The sequence below is a fragment of the Chiloscyllium plagiosum genome, unplaced genomic scaffold (assembly GCF_037043375.1).
Source record: "Chiloscyllium plagiosum isolate Xiang-an unplaced genomic scaffold, Cpla_swu_hap1 HiC_scaffold_5, whole genome shotgun sequence".
Taxonomy (NCBI): domain Eukaryota; kingdom Metazoa; phylum Chordata; class Chondrichthyes; order Orectolobiformes; family Hemiscylliidae; genus Chiloscyllium; species Chiloscyllium plagiosum.
This window is the reverse complement of record NW_028270143.1, coordinates 49990369-50006852: the sequence shown is the minus strand read 5'-3', so window position 1 is coordinate 50006852 and position 16484 is coordinate 49990369. Positions and strand designations below refer to the sequence as shown.

Sequence of the window (16484 nt, the reverse complement as noted above, 5' to 3'; positions counted from 1 at the left end):
AGTCAGTCACAATTACTGATGTAGATATATTAATTTAAAATGAAAACAAAATTAAAAGCAAGTGCACTCATATTCTGCCTACAGAATTTTGCCGCTGACTTAGAGTTGCTCAGATGAGACTGTTGAACTGAAGGATTGCTGAGAGGATTAGATAGTGCACCATCTCGAGGTAGTGCAGAGCAGAAAAACAACATCATTCTCAAATAGTGGAAGCAGCTGCTTATCTAAAGATAGCACTGCAGAATATAAAATCGAGTACCTTGTAAAACATAATGAAAAGAGTTTTTATTTTGATATGAAATTGATCCCTCTTTGCAACATTCCTCTTTTCCTTCCACACAACTTCCTTCTCTCTCCCACTCCCGCTGTGGCCTCCCAACCTTCCCCTTGTCATCCTGTCATTCCCAGGCAAAAAGGAGCCTGGACCTCAATACAGCCTATGTCCATTCCCAGACCAATCCCCAATGCAGGACATTCACGCTCTTAGTCCATGTGTAAGCCTCCTTTTACTGCTCCCTCCTCGCAGTGCAGACCTCCACCCTACTCTCTGCCCCTACTCTCAGTGCTGGCCTTTGTCACTGGAGTCCCAGCCTCCCTGGCCCCTTCCCCAGCATTGCATGTAACAGTGATGACATAACTGAACACAAATCGGTGACATATTTGCTGTATGTGCTGATGTTTCCTTCAGTCTTCCCTATCACAATCTGTATCTGCATATACTCAATGACCATCACTCTGAATTATAACAAACTCTGTCCTGAAGCCCAAGGATAAACTACATCCCTTTTCCATATGTTGTACAATAAATTGGAATAGAATTTCTTCTTTAGTCCACTTGTCTTCCTACATTTGCTCAATGTTAGGCACTTTGAAGCAGACCTGGTTTACAGATAATGCAAGCTGCATTTAGAAGGGTTGTTTTGTATTACAGACCCAAAAGAAATCCAAAACCAAAACAAAATATGATTGTGGATTAACATGGCAACAATCACTGATACCCCTTACAGAAAATGAAACAATTCAGAATGTTTGAATCATGATTTTTAGAAATGCACAATATAGATAAATAGAGGTGTGAACAGATGGTTCTCAAAATTATCTACCACAGAGCACAAAAAAGGAAGCATCAAATGCTAGTTAACAGTAACACACCATTCATGAAGCATGGTGAGATCTGCTGTTGCTGTGTTCAGATTTTTAGAAGATTTTATCTTTTGACAAAATTGCCTTTTAAATGTTTAGCAAATTCAGTCAACTTGGCTGCAAGAATTGGCTGTATGTTTGTATTGTATTACAGTGAATGGTGCAAAACTCAAAGCAGTTACATAACCAGGTCATCAGTCAATGTTGTTCAGCTTGGTGCTGTGAGACACCTACATGGGAAAGAATTGTGTCAGAATAAGGAGGTGGATTCTTATCCCAGACTTAACTGTTGAAATTGTGGAAAGCTCTTCTTACTCCTTTCCCTCTGTCAGGATTAGGTAGTGCTTCTTGGATGGGACCTTACCTGCTCATATTTCCAGATACAGAAATTTAAAGTGAGTACCATTCCTTGTAACAGGAGAAATAGAAACCCTTCCTGTGGTGATAATGCAATAGAGATTGCTTTGCAGTGAGGAAAACTTAGAAGACACCTTCTCTTTCTGCATGTGGGGTCAATAAAACTATAGGTCCTAAACCCTATTCCATTTCATTTCTGGGTCAAGTGCACACAGGTGGGAGAATCCCTAGCTCCGTACTGCCAACCTTTACAATGGCCACTTACACTCCCCATTTTCAGTGCAGGATGCAGATTAGAATGGAGTCAGGATAGGAAACCAGAGCAGAAATCTTCCCTCAGCTCCAGACTGGAAATGTATTGGATGCAGTTCAGGGAAGGTAAACTCAACCAACACCTGAAATGGGTATGTTTTCTTATGAGGGCAGGTTGGACGAGGTAGACTGGAGTTTAGCAGAGTAATAGGTGACTTGATTCAAACATATAAGGACCAAAGGGATCTTGACAGGGTGGATGTAAAAAAGAATGTTTCCTTCTTTGGGAGAATGTAGAATTAGGGATAAGGGATCGTCTAATTAAAACAGATAATAAGTTTTTTTTTTCACATAGAGGCCAGTGAGTCTTCAGAATTTTCTTCCTCAAAATTTGGGTAGAGAAGAAGAGTTTATGAATATTTTTGAGGACGAGATAGATAGATTCTTGATAAACAAGAGGTTGGTAGGTTATCAGCAATCAGAATAAATATGGAATAATCAAAGCAACATTTGTCCTATTGAATGTTGGAGCTTGCTCAGACGACTGAGTGTCTGAACCCCAGCTCTTAATTTGCAAATACAGGGAAAGAACTGGATAAATAAGCAGTTGATCAAGTATACTTTCTCTGAACTGCTTCAGTTTATTTTCAGCCTTCCTTAATTAAATAGGCCAATACTGTGAGCCATGGTCTCACTGATGATCTATATAACTGAAGCATAACATCAATTGTTTTGTATTTAATTTCCCTTGCAATAAAATGCCAATATTCTATATGCTTTCCTAATTAATGTATTTCATTCTGTATTACTTTCCTAAATAACAGGAAGACAATCCCAGCTCAGAGTTTATATATTACTCAACCATTCTTCACTATCTATTCAACAGTTCAAAAACTTATTGAGAGAAGACACTTAGTATATCATTGGTGAAACCAAGTTAGCAATAAATTATTATGAATACACTACGGTAATAGCATTCCTCTTTGTGGATCCAGAAACATTGCAGAAGAAGCTATCTCTAAGCCCAATGAAAAGGACCTGCCGAACATCCAGCCATTCTGACAGAGCTAAACATCTTGGTTAAATGAGGTAGTCAGTTTCAGGTCAGCGATCTCAGTCCTTTACTAAATATGAATCTGATGGAATGAATGGAAGATATATGGAGGAACTACTGACAGTGAATGACATCATTGATAAGAGCAAGGGCATGAATTTCTAAAGACTCATTTTTCAGAGCTTGAAGAATTGTCTGCAGTATTAAGTGAAATATCCAAGACGTTTCAACACATTGCACCAAGTGTAAAATTTTCAACAGATAGTCTCAGCCAAAACAATGTGATTGTCAGAGTTAGAAGCCCCCTCAGCTCTTTAATGAACTGTGGAATGAGCATCTTCCTTCGAGATTTCCTGCCTAGTCCGAGGGTGTAAGTGGGATGATAAAACACTGTCAAAGGAAAGATTTGTGACCCCAGCAGGGGTAAGAAAGACTAAGCTCAATAAGCGTTCCTAAAGCTGTAGCAATCATGGAAATAAGAGTAGCAAGGAGAACTGGGAAAACTGGAGGTCATGCTACTGGATCCGAGAGACTGCAATAAGATAAACTTTTCAAAGGTACAAGAGGTTAGCCTCTCAAACCATATAGATGTGAATGGGAATGGACAAAGGATGTGTGATGTGTGACTTCTTCAACCTGAAGAGAGTGTACCAGAAGGATTCAGGAATTCAGAATAGCAGAAACGTCCTCCACAAATGTCCTGCCATCAGCGTAACACAAAATAGTGCAAACAGTCATATTTCCTGCTTTCTTTCCCTGTACAGGAAGAGAGTACAAAATGTCTGGGAGAACAGAAGATTGGGGAGATCTGTGGGGATGGTTTTCCAGCACAGATCATTGACAGCCCAAGACTGTTTGACCATTCACTGTCTCATACAGTCAACCCTAAAATGAGTGACAGCTTTCAACATATCTTCAACCTCTTACAGAATCTTTTATATATTAAAATGCCCAAAGACACAGCAATTTAATAATCTTTTACCTGTCTACTTAATATTGATAAGATTTGGAGGTGCTGGTGTTGGACTGGGGTGGACAAAGTTAAAAATCCCACAAAACCAGGTTTATTTGGAAGCACTAGCTTTCGAGGCACTGCCTCTTCATCAGGTGGTTGTGGAAGATGACAATACAACACAGAATTTATAGAAAAATGGTTACAGTGTCATAGAATTGTAATGATATATTAAACAACTTTAATTAAAAATCACACAACACTAGGTTATAGCTCTTAAACAAATTGAGATTAAGTTTTTCATCTTTTAGAATGGGATATGGTGGTTTTGGTTATTTAATATGTAAATCCCAGACTTACCTTCTCATGGTGGTATCAGCTTATCTAATAATAGGTGTCATCTCAGCTCAGACAGTGCATTAAATGTGTGAAGGTAAGTCTGTACCAATGTTGAGTCAATTCTATTTCTAAAGTGGAGCTTACAGAATCTTACTCAACGTTGCCATTGAGGCAGCAAATTACATTTCCTGTTTGGGCAAGGTACTTGATCAAAAAAAAAGCACAATTAAAATCTGGTTTAATAACAACTGTTGTTATATAGCTGCTGACAAAGCAATCAACAAGGACAGTGTAATCGAAACTAGGAGAAGATGCAAGCCAGATCTTTGGTTTATTTTGATGACATTTTGTTACATCACCCTCCCAACTCTTCTCCCTATCATTTTCAGAGAGGCCAGACGTTTAATAGCATTAGGCTGAACAGTACTGTGCTATTGCAAAAACAAAGTCAGCCTAATGTGGCGGCTGATTTGGAGATTTGGTCATACAGAGTATGAGTTGCCTGAACCATGAACCCCTCAGCTGTATAGCTGCTCACAGGTTCTTGACAGTGGAGAAGGAGACACCAGGTGTGGAAGCCAAGGGAGAGGAAATCACCATGGGGTCAAACATTAGTTTTTGAGATACCTATACTTCACTCAACCTGTATTTTGAATGATATTAGAAAACTTTTTGTAGTATTTACACTGTATTTCATTTGTAAATGTATAATGGAAAAATGTGATCTGCTGGTAAATGCATAGAGCTGGCAGCCCAATATTGGAGATTACTACCGGAGTTGGAAATGGTTGTGTGACGCTCAGTTCAGATTTTAACATCTGCCAAAATGCTCTTGAATTTTGCCTGAAAATGATTTTTAATCAGATAATTGTCAAATTTTCTTTTGAAAATAATGATTGAATCCACCTCTAGCATACTCTCACACAGAGCTGCTGTTAGGAAATTGATCTCAATGAGAATTTACACCAACATTTCTGCTGCATTGAGGAATTTTATGTATAGCAGAGAGAGCAGAACTTTTAATTTAATAAAAGGAGACAGGTGAGTCAGGTAGAGAATTGTGATTTCAAAAATCTGCTCCCTGCCCCAAACCTGTTTCAAGCTTAGCATTTTCTGGCTTTAACTGAAGCCAACAGGACAAAAGGAAGTGGGTTCTAACCTTAAATATGTTCATGAGGCTATGACTCACATTTGTGTTCTCCATATGAGGTTTATATCATTGAATGTATTTTCGAAACATTGAGGATGCAGCCACCACCTCAATGCAAGAACCTGTTGGAATCAAAAAGTTGATTTCACACCCACCTCCTGGTCTCAGTTACCTGCCTGAGGAATCCCCAAATGATCATGCACTCCAACCCTCCATCTCTATTAGGCTTCCTCCCTGACTTCTCCACTACTAAATAGGCTATCATTGACCAGAAACCCAAACACATAAACACAATGGCTGCAACAGCAGGTGGGAGACTAGGAATACTGCAGCAAATAACTCACCTCCTGACTCCGTAGAGCCTGTCCACCATTTGCAATGCACAAGTCAGAAGTGTGATGGGTGCATTTCAACAACACTCAAGAAGCTTGACACCATCCAGGACAGAGCAGGCTGGTTTGATTGGCACTACATCCACAAGCATCCACTCCCTCCACCACCGACAGTCAGTAGCAGCAGTGTGTACTACTTATGAGATGCACAGTGGAAATTCACCAAAGATCTTTAGGTAGCACCTTCCGATCCCATGACTACTTCCATCTAGAAGGACAAGCGCAGCAGATATGGTAGCCATCACCTGTGAGTTCCTTTCCAAGCCATTTGCTGTTCCCTCACAGTTGCTGGGTCAAAATCCTGAAGTTCTTTCCCTCACGTCATTCTGGTCTATCTTCAGTACAAGGACTGCATTGGTTCAAGAAGGAAGCTCTCCACTACCTTCTCAAGGGCATTTGGTTTTGGGCAATAAATGCTAGCGAGCCTGCAATGCCCACGTTCTATGAGTGAATAAATAAAAAAGACCCCCAAACCTCCCAACCATGACCAGTCATTGTACCAGCACATCTCACCCCAATGCCCCCCTTATGCCCCACTTCCTTCTATCAACTAAATCCTCTGGTTGCCATTACCCTCTCCAATTAATCCAATCCCCAGCCTCTCTCTGCCTTCTCATTCTTTTTATCTTTTACAAAGGGGAACATGTTATATTTATCCACTCTGTCCAGCCAATTCACAATTTTGTAAACTTTTATAAAATCTCCTGGTCAGTAGTCTTCTCTTCAAGGTGAACAGCTGCAACCTCTTCAATCTATCCTCATAACTGAGGGTTCTCATTCCTGGAAGCATTCTAGTAAATCTCTTCTGCAGACTTCCCAATATGTTCACACCTTTCCTAAAATGTAGCATCCACAACTGTACACAATATGCCAGCTGAGATCTAACAAGTACCTTATACAGGTTCATATTTACCTTCTTACTCTTGAACTCTATCCCCCTATTAATAAAACTGAGAACACTACGCTAACTATTGTCCCTACCTGTCCTGCCACCTTCAATGATCTATTCACATATACACACGGATCCATCTGTTCTTGCATCCCCTCTAACATTGTACTCCTCCCTTTTTTTTATTGTCTTTCAGTGTTCTTCTGACTAAACCACCTCAGACTTCTCTTCTTTGAACCTTATTTGTCACCTATCTGCCCACTCCACCAACTTTCAAAGTCCTTTCGGTGTTCCATGCTGCCCTCCTCACAGTTTACAGTTCTTCCAAGTTATGTATCACTTGCAAACTTTGTATTTATCCCTTGCACACTAAGATCCAGATAACTAATGTACATCAGGAAAAGCAAGAGTCCCAAAACTGACTTCTGAGAACCCCACCACAAAACTTGTCTTCATAAAAGTCTAAATGAGATTAATAAAATGTTTGTACAGAAAATTAGTTAATGGTGTACGTATTAATAGAATAAAAAGTGTTTTAAACTCCTGATGTGGAGCTGTGGCATGAGATACTTGAGATGCACAGAACTTGCCCCATTTGGTACTCATGATTCCAGCTCCAGAGAAAATGCAGACTGGTAGCTTGGCTCAGTATTGGAGCTTAGCCATATGACTTGGAAATGAATGTGGTAGTAGTTAACACTACTTAAATAAACTACCAAATTACAATGATTATATAATGCCGTTTAGCAGGTAGACATTCTGAATTATTCCCCAGATGAACAAGTAAAATGATTCAATCCACAATATTAAAAGCAAAATTACAAGTTGGTGCAAACTGTGTTTGTGTATTATAAATAATTTTAACAGAAAATAATATATTAATGAAATGAGAGTCAGCATGGTGCCCTGTGTGTTTTTACTATTTATTCAGATCCAGAGACATAAGGCCTCAAATCTCTAATAGAACGGTAAAAGTTTAATCTTTCCTTATCAGTAATACATAATAACTGCAATGACATATTGCAGAGAATCTTTTCATTGTCTCTGTCCAGGAAACAGATGTCTATTGATCAAGAGCACTTAACCATACTCTCTTATCATTTTGGACACTATCTTCTGAGCGTAAAGTTAAAAGAAAATGAAGTTGAAGCCCAGATTGAAAACTCCCTTGACAACAAATTGATTACATTGACACATGATTGATTTCCTGACATATTTTCTGAGCAAAGGTCCTGCACTGGGAGCGCCTAATCATAAATACTGCAAATATATCACTAATATAACAATGATTTAGCTTAAATAATTCACTATGTTGATTGGTTTGATCCAATCAGGAATTAATTGTAAAATATGCAGACCCAATGTTACATTTTTGGGAGAAATTTGCAACTATGTTAACTTTGCCTTGCCTAAAATGAGTAAGAAACAATCCAGCTAAAAACAATTGACACTTTTTTTGACAGACATAAGTCAGAATTTTAATGAGATCAGGTCATTTCTATTCCACGTAACAATTTAACCTGCAGGGGTTTGAACATCTGGTTACCTCATTCAGTTTGAAAAGACTTTAACTTGTGTGATGAAGAGATGATTGAACAAGTATATAGAAACAGATCAATCAAGTGTAGATTATTGTTGTACAGCTAGTATTATTCAGGACATCAATTGTTTAGTGATTTGTGAATGTCATGTTCCCTCTTTTTTTTCAGACAAAGTAGAAGTTAGAGTTGGAGAATATAATGCCATAGCTGACTCCTTGGAACTAATTAATAACACTCTTAGGTTTCAAGGTAGGACAAGTACAATGTTTACACATGATATCTTTGAAACTCCAGGGGGTGAGATCTGCAATTCAGAATTCACCTATATTCAGCGGAGCTAAATCTCCAGCATCAGTGATTGATTTTTCTTGCGTATGTTTAAAGCTGCACCCATCCAGACAAATGTGAGTATTTCATCAGATTTCTAATTGTGCCTGGTCTTATTCAATTTCTGATGAATGGTAACCTCCAGGATTTTAATTGTCAGCAATTTGAATGTCAAGTGAATGTGGTTAAAATTTCTCTTGTTGGATAGTTTTAGCCAAGCACTTGTGTGGTCCGAATGTTACTTGCCATTTATCATTCTAAACCTTTGTTACATGCAAGCACAGACTGCTTTGTGCTCATGCAAGAAATAGGAATTCAAATGGCATTCTTGATGTTTATTGGAAAGGAATTTGGGAGCACTAATAAAGAAGTCTTCCTAAAATTGTACAGAACTTTGGTGAGACCACATCTGAAATACTGTACGTAATTTTGATATCCATATTTAGGGAAAGATAAACTTGCACTGGAGGCCATACAGCAAAGGGTCACTAAATCAGTTTCTGGAATGAGGCATTGCTCTAAAAAAAAGATACAATCTTTTTTTCTATCGTTTATCAAAGCCCAGTGTTGTATATGTACTGGACAAATTGATAGAGGACTCCAGGAGAACAGGTAACTATCATTTATTTCATACATGTATCTGGAGAAACACACAGGAGGTCAAATCAATCTACTGAGCTGTGGATCACCTTCAAGCTTTAGACAGGCTACAGCGTGCATGTTACACTTCCTACACTTCAATATCCAAGTGTCAGATATTATCTTTGTTTCCCGCAGTCTCTATAAGCATTATCTGCTCCTCATCCAAGGCCTTTGTTACCACTGCTTCTAGCTATTAACCTTGACGGCCTGAATGCCTTGTGTGTTTTTTTTTATTTTTCTGTCCATCAGTAGGTTCCCACATGCTTTGCTACCTTTTCTTATTATTGACTATATAGCAAAACCGTAACTCACTTAACCCATTCCTCGTTATCCCCCTGCATTTGACCCTTGGTCTAGCCCAAGGTATGCAATACAGTGACATTGTCTTTTTCCTTTATGCTCTGCCCCATCAACATTGAACAAGTATTCAACTTAGGATTGTAAAAGCAAGCCATCTGTACAATTTGGTTCCTCACTTGAGTTCGCCGAACTAATGCCCCATTGTGCCAATTTCTAAATCCCTACATCCACCTTCTATGTGTCCACTTCATGTGATAAATTGAGCATGTTAGAGATAAAATTAATAATCATGCAATAAAAAAAGGTTTGGGAGATGATTCTTATCTGTATATTTGTTACCTGTTTGCACAATTCCTTCTACCAGGTGGTGGATTTGAGATGGTCAATGTGATTTGCTAAGGCTCAGGCCTGTTGCTGAAGTATATACTATGTCTCATACTCTCCCTGTGCCTTACCCCAGATTGGGCTGAAGTCATGGGGTCACAGAGTCCTACAGCACAGAGACAGACCCTTTGGCCCAAACTGGTCCATGCCAGTCAAAATGTCCATCCACGCTAACCCCATTTCCCTGCACTTGGCCCACATTCTTCCAAGGCGAAAGTGAAGACTGCAGATGCTGGAGATCAGGTGCTGGAAAAGCACAGCAGGTCTGGCAGCATCTGAAGAGCAGGAAAATCGACATTTCAGCAAAGGGCTGATGAAGGGCTTTTGCTCGAAACGTCGATTTTCCTGCTCCTTGGATGCTGCCTGACCTGCTGTACTTTTCCAGCACCACTCTAATTTAGACCCATATCCTTCCAAACCTTTCCTATCCACGTATTTGCCCAAATGCCTTTTAAATGTTGTTAATGTATCCATCTCAACCACTTCCGCTGGAAGCTCAGTCCATATGCATACCACCCTTTGTGTAAAAAACATTGCCCCTCAGGTTCCCTTTTATTCTTTCCCCTCTAACCTTAAACTGATGCCCTGTAGTCCTCAATTCCCCAACGCTGGGAAAAAGACTGAGTTAATTCACCTTATCCATGCCTCTCATGATCTTGTAAACCTCTATAAGGTCCCCCCTAGTCTACTACACTCTAAAGAAAAACATCCTAACTTGTCCAAGCTCTCTCTATAACTCAGACCGTTGAGTCCTGGCAACGTCCTTGTAAACTTCTTCTGCATTCTTTCCAGTTTAATAACATCCTTCCTACAGCAAGGTGACCACAACTGAACACAATACTCCAAGCGCAGCCTCACCAACATCCTGTACAACTACAGCATAACTTCCCAATTTCTATACTTAATGACTGATGAAGGCCAGTGTGTCAAAAGCCTTCTTCACTGCCCTGTCAACCTGTGACTCTACTTTCTGGGAACCATACACCTGAACTCCAAGATCCCTCTGTTCCATTACACTCCTTAAGGCCCTACCATTCACCATGAAACTCCTACCCGATTTGCCTCTCCAAAATGCAAGAACTCACACTTATCTATATTAAACTCCATTTGCCATTTCTCGGCTCACTTCCCCAGCTGACCAAAGTCCTGCTGCAATTTCTGATAACCTTCCTCACTGTCTGTGATCCTACCTATTTTAGGGCTGAAGTCATGGGGTCACAGAGTCCTACAGCACAGAGACAGACCCTTTGGCCCAAACTGGTCCATGCCAGTCAAAATGTCCATCCACGCTAACCCCATTTCCTTGCACTTGGCCCACATTCTTCCAAGGCGAAAGTGAAGACTGCAGATGCTGAAGATCAGGTGCTGGAAAAGCACAGCAGGTCTGGCAGCATCTGAAGAGCAGGAAAATCGACGTTTCAGCAAAGGGCTGATGAAGGGCTATTTTAGGTGTCATTCGCAAACTTACAAATCATGCTTTGTACATTTTCATCCAAATTGTTGATATAGATAACAGACAGTAATAGGCTCAACACTGACCCCTAAGGACTCCACTAGTCACAGGCCTCAAGTCCAACAAGCATTCTTCCACTATTACCCTCTGCTTCCTACCATCAAGCCAACTGTGTATCCAATTTGCTAGGTCTCTCTGGATTCCATGCAATCTAACCCTCCAGAGCATCCTATCATGTGGAACTTTATCAAAGGCCTTACTGAAATCCATATAGACTACGTCTACCGCCGTGCTCTTGTCAACCATCCTGGTCACTTCACCAAAGAATTTGTGAGGTATGATCTCCCACTCACAAAGCCATGCTGATTACTTCTAATCAAACCCTGTCTTTCCAAATGCATGTATATCTCTCAGAATCTTCTCAAGTAACTTACCTTGCACAGATGTTAGACTTACTGGTCTATAGTTCCAAAACTTTTCTTTGCAGCCCTCCTTGATTAAGGGCACAACATTCACTACCCTCCAGTCTACCTCGCCCATGGCCACCAATGATGCAAAAGTATTGGGTTAAGGTTATGTGTTTGGTTACTGGTGGGATAATATATACAAGGACTGGATTAGTTATTACATCAGTTGTCTTTCACGTTTTCCACAGTTTGTTTCTTTATATACTTCAACCAGTTATACCTTTTACAATCTCGCTGGTACCTTAGGTGAAAGTACACTGAATTGTTATAGATGGGGCATGATCAATTGTTCCTGTATCCAAACTCCTACTGCCATGTGATAATGCAATATTTCCCATTGCCCGTGTATGCAACAGGTCAACCCTCCATTGTTGCTCATTATCATCTCTATTCATTATATCGGACGAACATATACACCGAACAGGCTTCTACATGAAGCTAAAACAAGGAATTGCAGATCCTGGAGATCTGAAACCAAAGAAGAAATTGCTGGTGAAATTCAATAGGTCAAACAGCCAGTTGATAGTAGAAAACAAAGTTAATGTTTCAGCACATGCCTGGCGAAGAGTTAACAAACTCAAAACGTTAACTCTGATTTCTTTCCACAGATGCTGCCAGCCTATTGAATATTGCCAGCAATTTCTGTTTTTGTTTCAGGTTTCTACACTGTCTGTATCTAAATGACTACTTGTGGTATTGCATATCTATTGCATCATTATTGCATATGGTGGTATATTACACAACCTTTAATAATAATCCTTCTTAATTACCCCACATTCTCTACCCTAAATAATGTCAAATGGCTGGTGACACTAGTAGAATTTGAATTGTCAGAACAATGCCAAACAATGTATTATTAAATATAAAACATTCTGCATTAGAGTTAACTACACTTGCTAAATCCTCGAGCTAGCAGCAGATACAGTGGTGTCTCACCCTTCTAGATTTGTCTCAGCTTTTCCCTCATGTGCTTGAGTATCCATGATCCATTAGTATTGCAGACATCATTTCTGATCACATCATTACAGAGATTTTTCTACATCCAAATCAATTTATTAATGGGCCGAGCATGACTCTCTTGTACTGTGGCTAAGGTCTGAAGTCTCCATGTAAGATCTTGATCTGTGCTGAGCTGTCTGTCCTGATTTCCTTAAGAACTTAAAGCCTAACCCTTTTGACGTTAGCAAACCAATCAAATTTATTACTGAGGTCCTGTCCCTGTATCAATTACTGTAGGAGCATCACTGATCAGGTTGTGTTTCAGTTGACCTATTTCCTGGACTAGGATACAGTCATTTTCCACTCTCCACCTTTAAACTAAGCTGCCTATATTGTCATTGACCAAAGCTGTATACATTTCTCGAGTTTGACTGGAACATCACACAAATGACCGATATTGGAGATGTTTAGAAAAACAGGAACCAGTTCACGGTATACGTTATCCTATAAGATCCTACTGTTAATTAGCATAAGTCAGTAATCTGAAACATGCACTTGTCTAGTTAAATTCAACAAATTATTTAACAAATGGCACAGTCTCTCTAAACAGTAACCACCAATCATCCATATGTATCAAAAATGTGGTTACTTGTTCTCCATTACATTCAGTGTCCAATGTTGAGTGTTGCACATCACATTGTTTGTGATGTAGTGTATTCCAGTCAATAGTATGGATGTATATTGGGCAAGACTCCTCATTCCCTCTGCTAAGAACTCCAACCCTAAAAGTATTGGTGTGACAACAACATTCTGTAAATTAAATAAATAACCATCTTTGCCATCGCTGATTTGCAAGTCAAAATTAAAAATTATTAAGTAAAATGCTTCAACTGTGGCCAACGTTTCTAATTTCCTTTCCTTTTATGTCCATGCAAGCACATAGATCATTGGTCAAAATTACCCAGCCACCAAGGTGAAAACCTAATCTCCCACAAGACATACCTCAGACTGGTCTGCTTTCACCTATGCCTCTGTATCAGACAGAACTTGCTAACCTTTAATCTCCTGTCACATCTTGTGTAGTAGCTTCTTGTACAGCTTCCTGACAAATCATGTAACCTTTTCACTTGCAGGTCCTACTTTCTCAATGCCAGTCACAACATTCCCTTGTCATCTCATCAGCCTTCTATCATTAACTCATATGCAGTTAATCCAGTTACTGGTGTATTGCTCTCAATTCTGTTAGGATACAAGACCACAAATGTGCCCATTCCCACATGATCTCTTTTATGGCTTTAGCTAATGCTTACTTTAACGTCCTATCCATTCATTGTACCATGTCTGAGCTCTGCAGGTGATAATTTTGTTTTGTTTCCACCATCTTCTTTCTTCTGAAGAATATAAGAAAGAGGAGAAGGTGTAGGCCATTCAGCCCCTCTCAGGCTTCTGAGGAGATTTCATAGAGGCGTTCAAACTCATGAATTAGCTGGATAGAGTAGATAGGGTGAATCTATTTCTCCTTGGAAAAGTGGGGAAAAAAAGAGAGGCACAGATTTAATGTCCAAAATATACAAAGATGATTTGAGAATAACTCACTTTCATTCAGCAAATAATCAAAAACATGGAATGCGCTGCTTGGAATATCATGGAGTTGGGTTCAATTGAGGCATTCAAGAGAGAGGGCTTTGGATGGTTGTTTGGAAAGCAGTAATGTGCATGCATATGGAGAAAAATAAAAGATTGGCACTAGGTAATGATTCCTGTTTAAAGTTCTGCTACAAGCAGATGGACCAATTGGCCTCCTCCACACTGTAACAATTCCGTGTTTTTGCAGCTATGTTCAAAAGTAGAAACATTGACTCATTCAAGTCCCTTCAGGACCTTGTATGTTTTAAAAAACTCACCCCTTATTTTTCTAGACTATAAGGAATAAAGGGCAAGTCTGTCTCTAATAAAGGGCAAACCTGTTCTCTAATGTCAGTATATCTTTGGATTAGTGGTGCTGGAAGAGCACAGCAGTTCAGGCAGCATCCGAGGAGCAGTAAAATCGGCATTTCGGGCAAAAGCCCTTCATCAGGAATAAAGGCAGAGAGCCTGAAGCGTGGAGAGATAAGCTAGAGGAGGGTGGGGGTGGGGAGAAAGTAGCATAGAGTACAATAGGTGAGTGGGGGAGGGGATGAAGGTGATAGGTCAGGGAGGAGGGTGGAGTGGATAGGTGGAAAAGAAGATAGGCAGGTAGGCCAAGTCATGGGGACAGTGCTGAGCTGGAAGTTTGGAACTAGGGTGAGGTGGGGAAAGGGGAAATGAGGAAACTGTTGAAGTCCATATTGATGCCCTGGGGTTGAAGTGTTCTGAGGCAGAAAATGAGGCGTTCTTCCTCCAGGCGTCTGGTGGTGAGGGAGCGGCGGTGAAGGAGGCCCAGGACCTCCATGTCCTCGGCAGAGTGGGAGGGGGAGTTGAAATGTTGGGCCACAGGGCGGTTTGGTTGTTTGGTGCGGGTGTCCCAGAGATGTTCCCTAAAGCGCTCTCCTAGGAGGCGCCCAGTCTCCCCAATGTAGAGGAGACCACATCGGGAGCAACGGATACAATAAATGATATTAGTGGATGTGCAGGTAAAACTTTGATGGATGTGGAAGGCTCCTTTAGGGCCTTGGATGGAGGTGAGGGAGGAGGTGTGGGCGCAGGTTTTGCAGTTCCTGGGGTGGCAGGGGAAGGTGCCAGGATGGGAGGGTGGGTTGTAGGGGGGCGTGGACCTGACCAGGTAATCACGGAGGGAACGGTCTTTGCGGAAGGCGGAAAGGGGTGGGGAGGGAAATATATCCCTGGTGGTGGGGTCTGTTTGGAGGTGGCGGAAATGTCAGCGGATGATTTGGTTTATGCGAAGGTTGGTAGGGTGGAAGGTGAGCACCAGGGGCGTTCTGTCCTTGTTACGGTTGGAGAGGTGGGGTCTGAGGGTGGAGGTGCGGGATGTGGACGAGATGCGTTGGAGGGCATCTTTAACCACATGGGAAGGGAAATTCCGTTGCTCCCGATGCGGTCTCCTCTACACTGGGGAGACTGGATGCCTCCTAGCAGAGCGCTTTAGGGAAATCTACGGGACACCCGCACCAATCAACCACACCTCCCCGTGGCCCAACATTTCAACTCCCCCTCCCACTCTGCCGAGGACATGGAGGTCTTGGGCCTCCTTCACCACCGCTCCCTCACCACCAGATGCCTGGAGGAAGAACGCCTCATTCTCCGCCTCGGAACACTTCAACCCCAGGGCATCAATGTGGACTTCAACAGTTTCCTCATTTCCCTTTCCCCCACCTCGCCCTAGTTCCAAACTTCCAGCTCAGCACTGTACCCATGACTTGTCCTACCTGCCTAGCTTCTTTTCCACCTATCCACTCCACCCTCCCCCCACCCCCGACCTATCACCTTCATCCCCTCGCCCATTCACCTATTGTACTCTATGCTACTTTCTCCCCACCCCCACCCTCCTCTAGCTTATCTCTCCACCCTTCAGGCTGTCTGCCTTTATTCCTGATGAAGGGCTTTTGCCCGAAACGTCGATTTTACTGCTCCTCGGATGCTGCCGGAACTGCTGTGCTCTTCCAGCACCACTAATCCAGAATCTGGTTTACAGCATCTGCAGTCATTGTTTTTACCTATATCTTTTTATATGTATACAGGACTAAAACTGTACATAGTATTCCAGGTACAGCCTCACCAACACTCTGTTTTTAAACTCCCTGATAATAAAGGCCAAGTTCCAAGTGCCTTCTTAATTTCTTGCAGAACCTTCCTCACTCGCCCTGTTAAAATGTCCCTTGATCTTAATTCATCTGTCGTGGTATTTTCCATCTTGACATTACTGCTTCTAACATTATTCAAACAACATTTGTCACCATCTCATTT

General features: G+C 41.1%; 1 protein-coding gene across 3 annotated transcripts in view; it reads left to right on the top strand.

The window, feature by feature from the left end:
* Positions 1-16484, top strand: part of gabbr2 (gamma-aminobutyric acid (GABA) B receptor, 2) — a 1039525-nt gene that overhangs the window by 866612 nt on the left and 156429 nt on the right. For all 3 annotated transcript variants that reach the window (XM_043689956.2, XM_043689957.2, XM_087987153.1), the window contains exon 9: positions 8238-8318. In XM_043689956.2, the coding sequence (XP_043545891.1) occupies positions 8238-8318 (81 nt within the window). The remainder of the gene's footprint in view (positions 1-8237; positions 8319-16484) is intronic.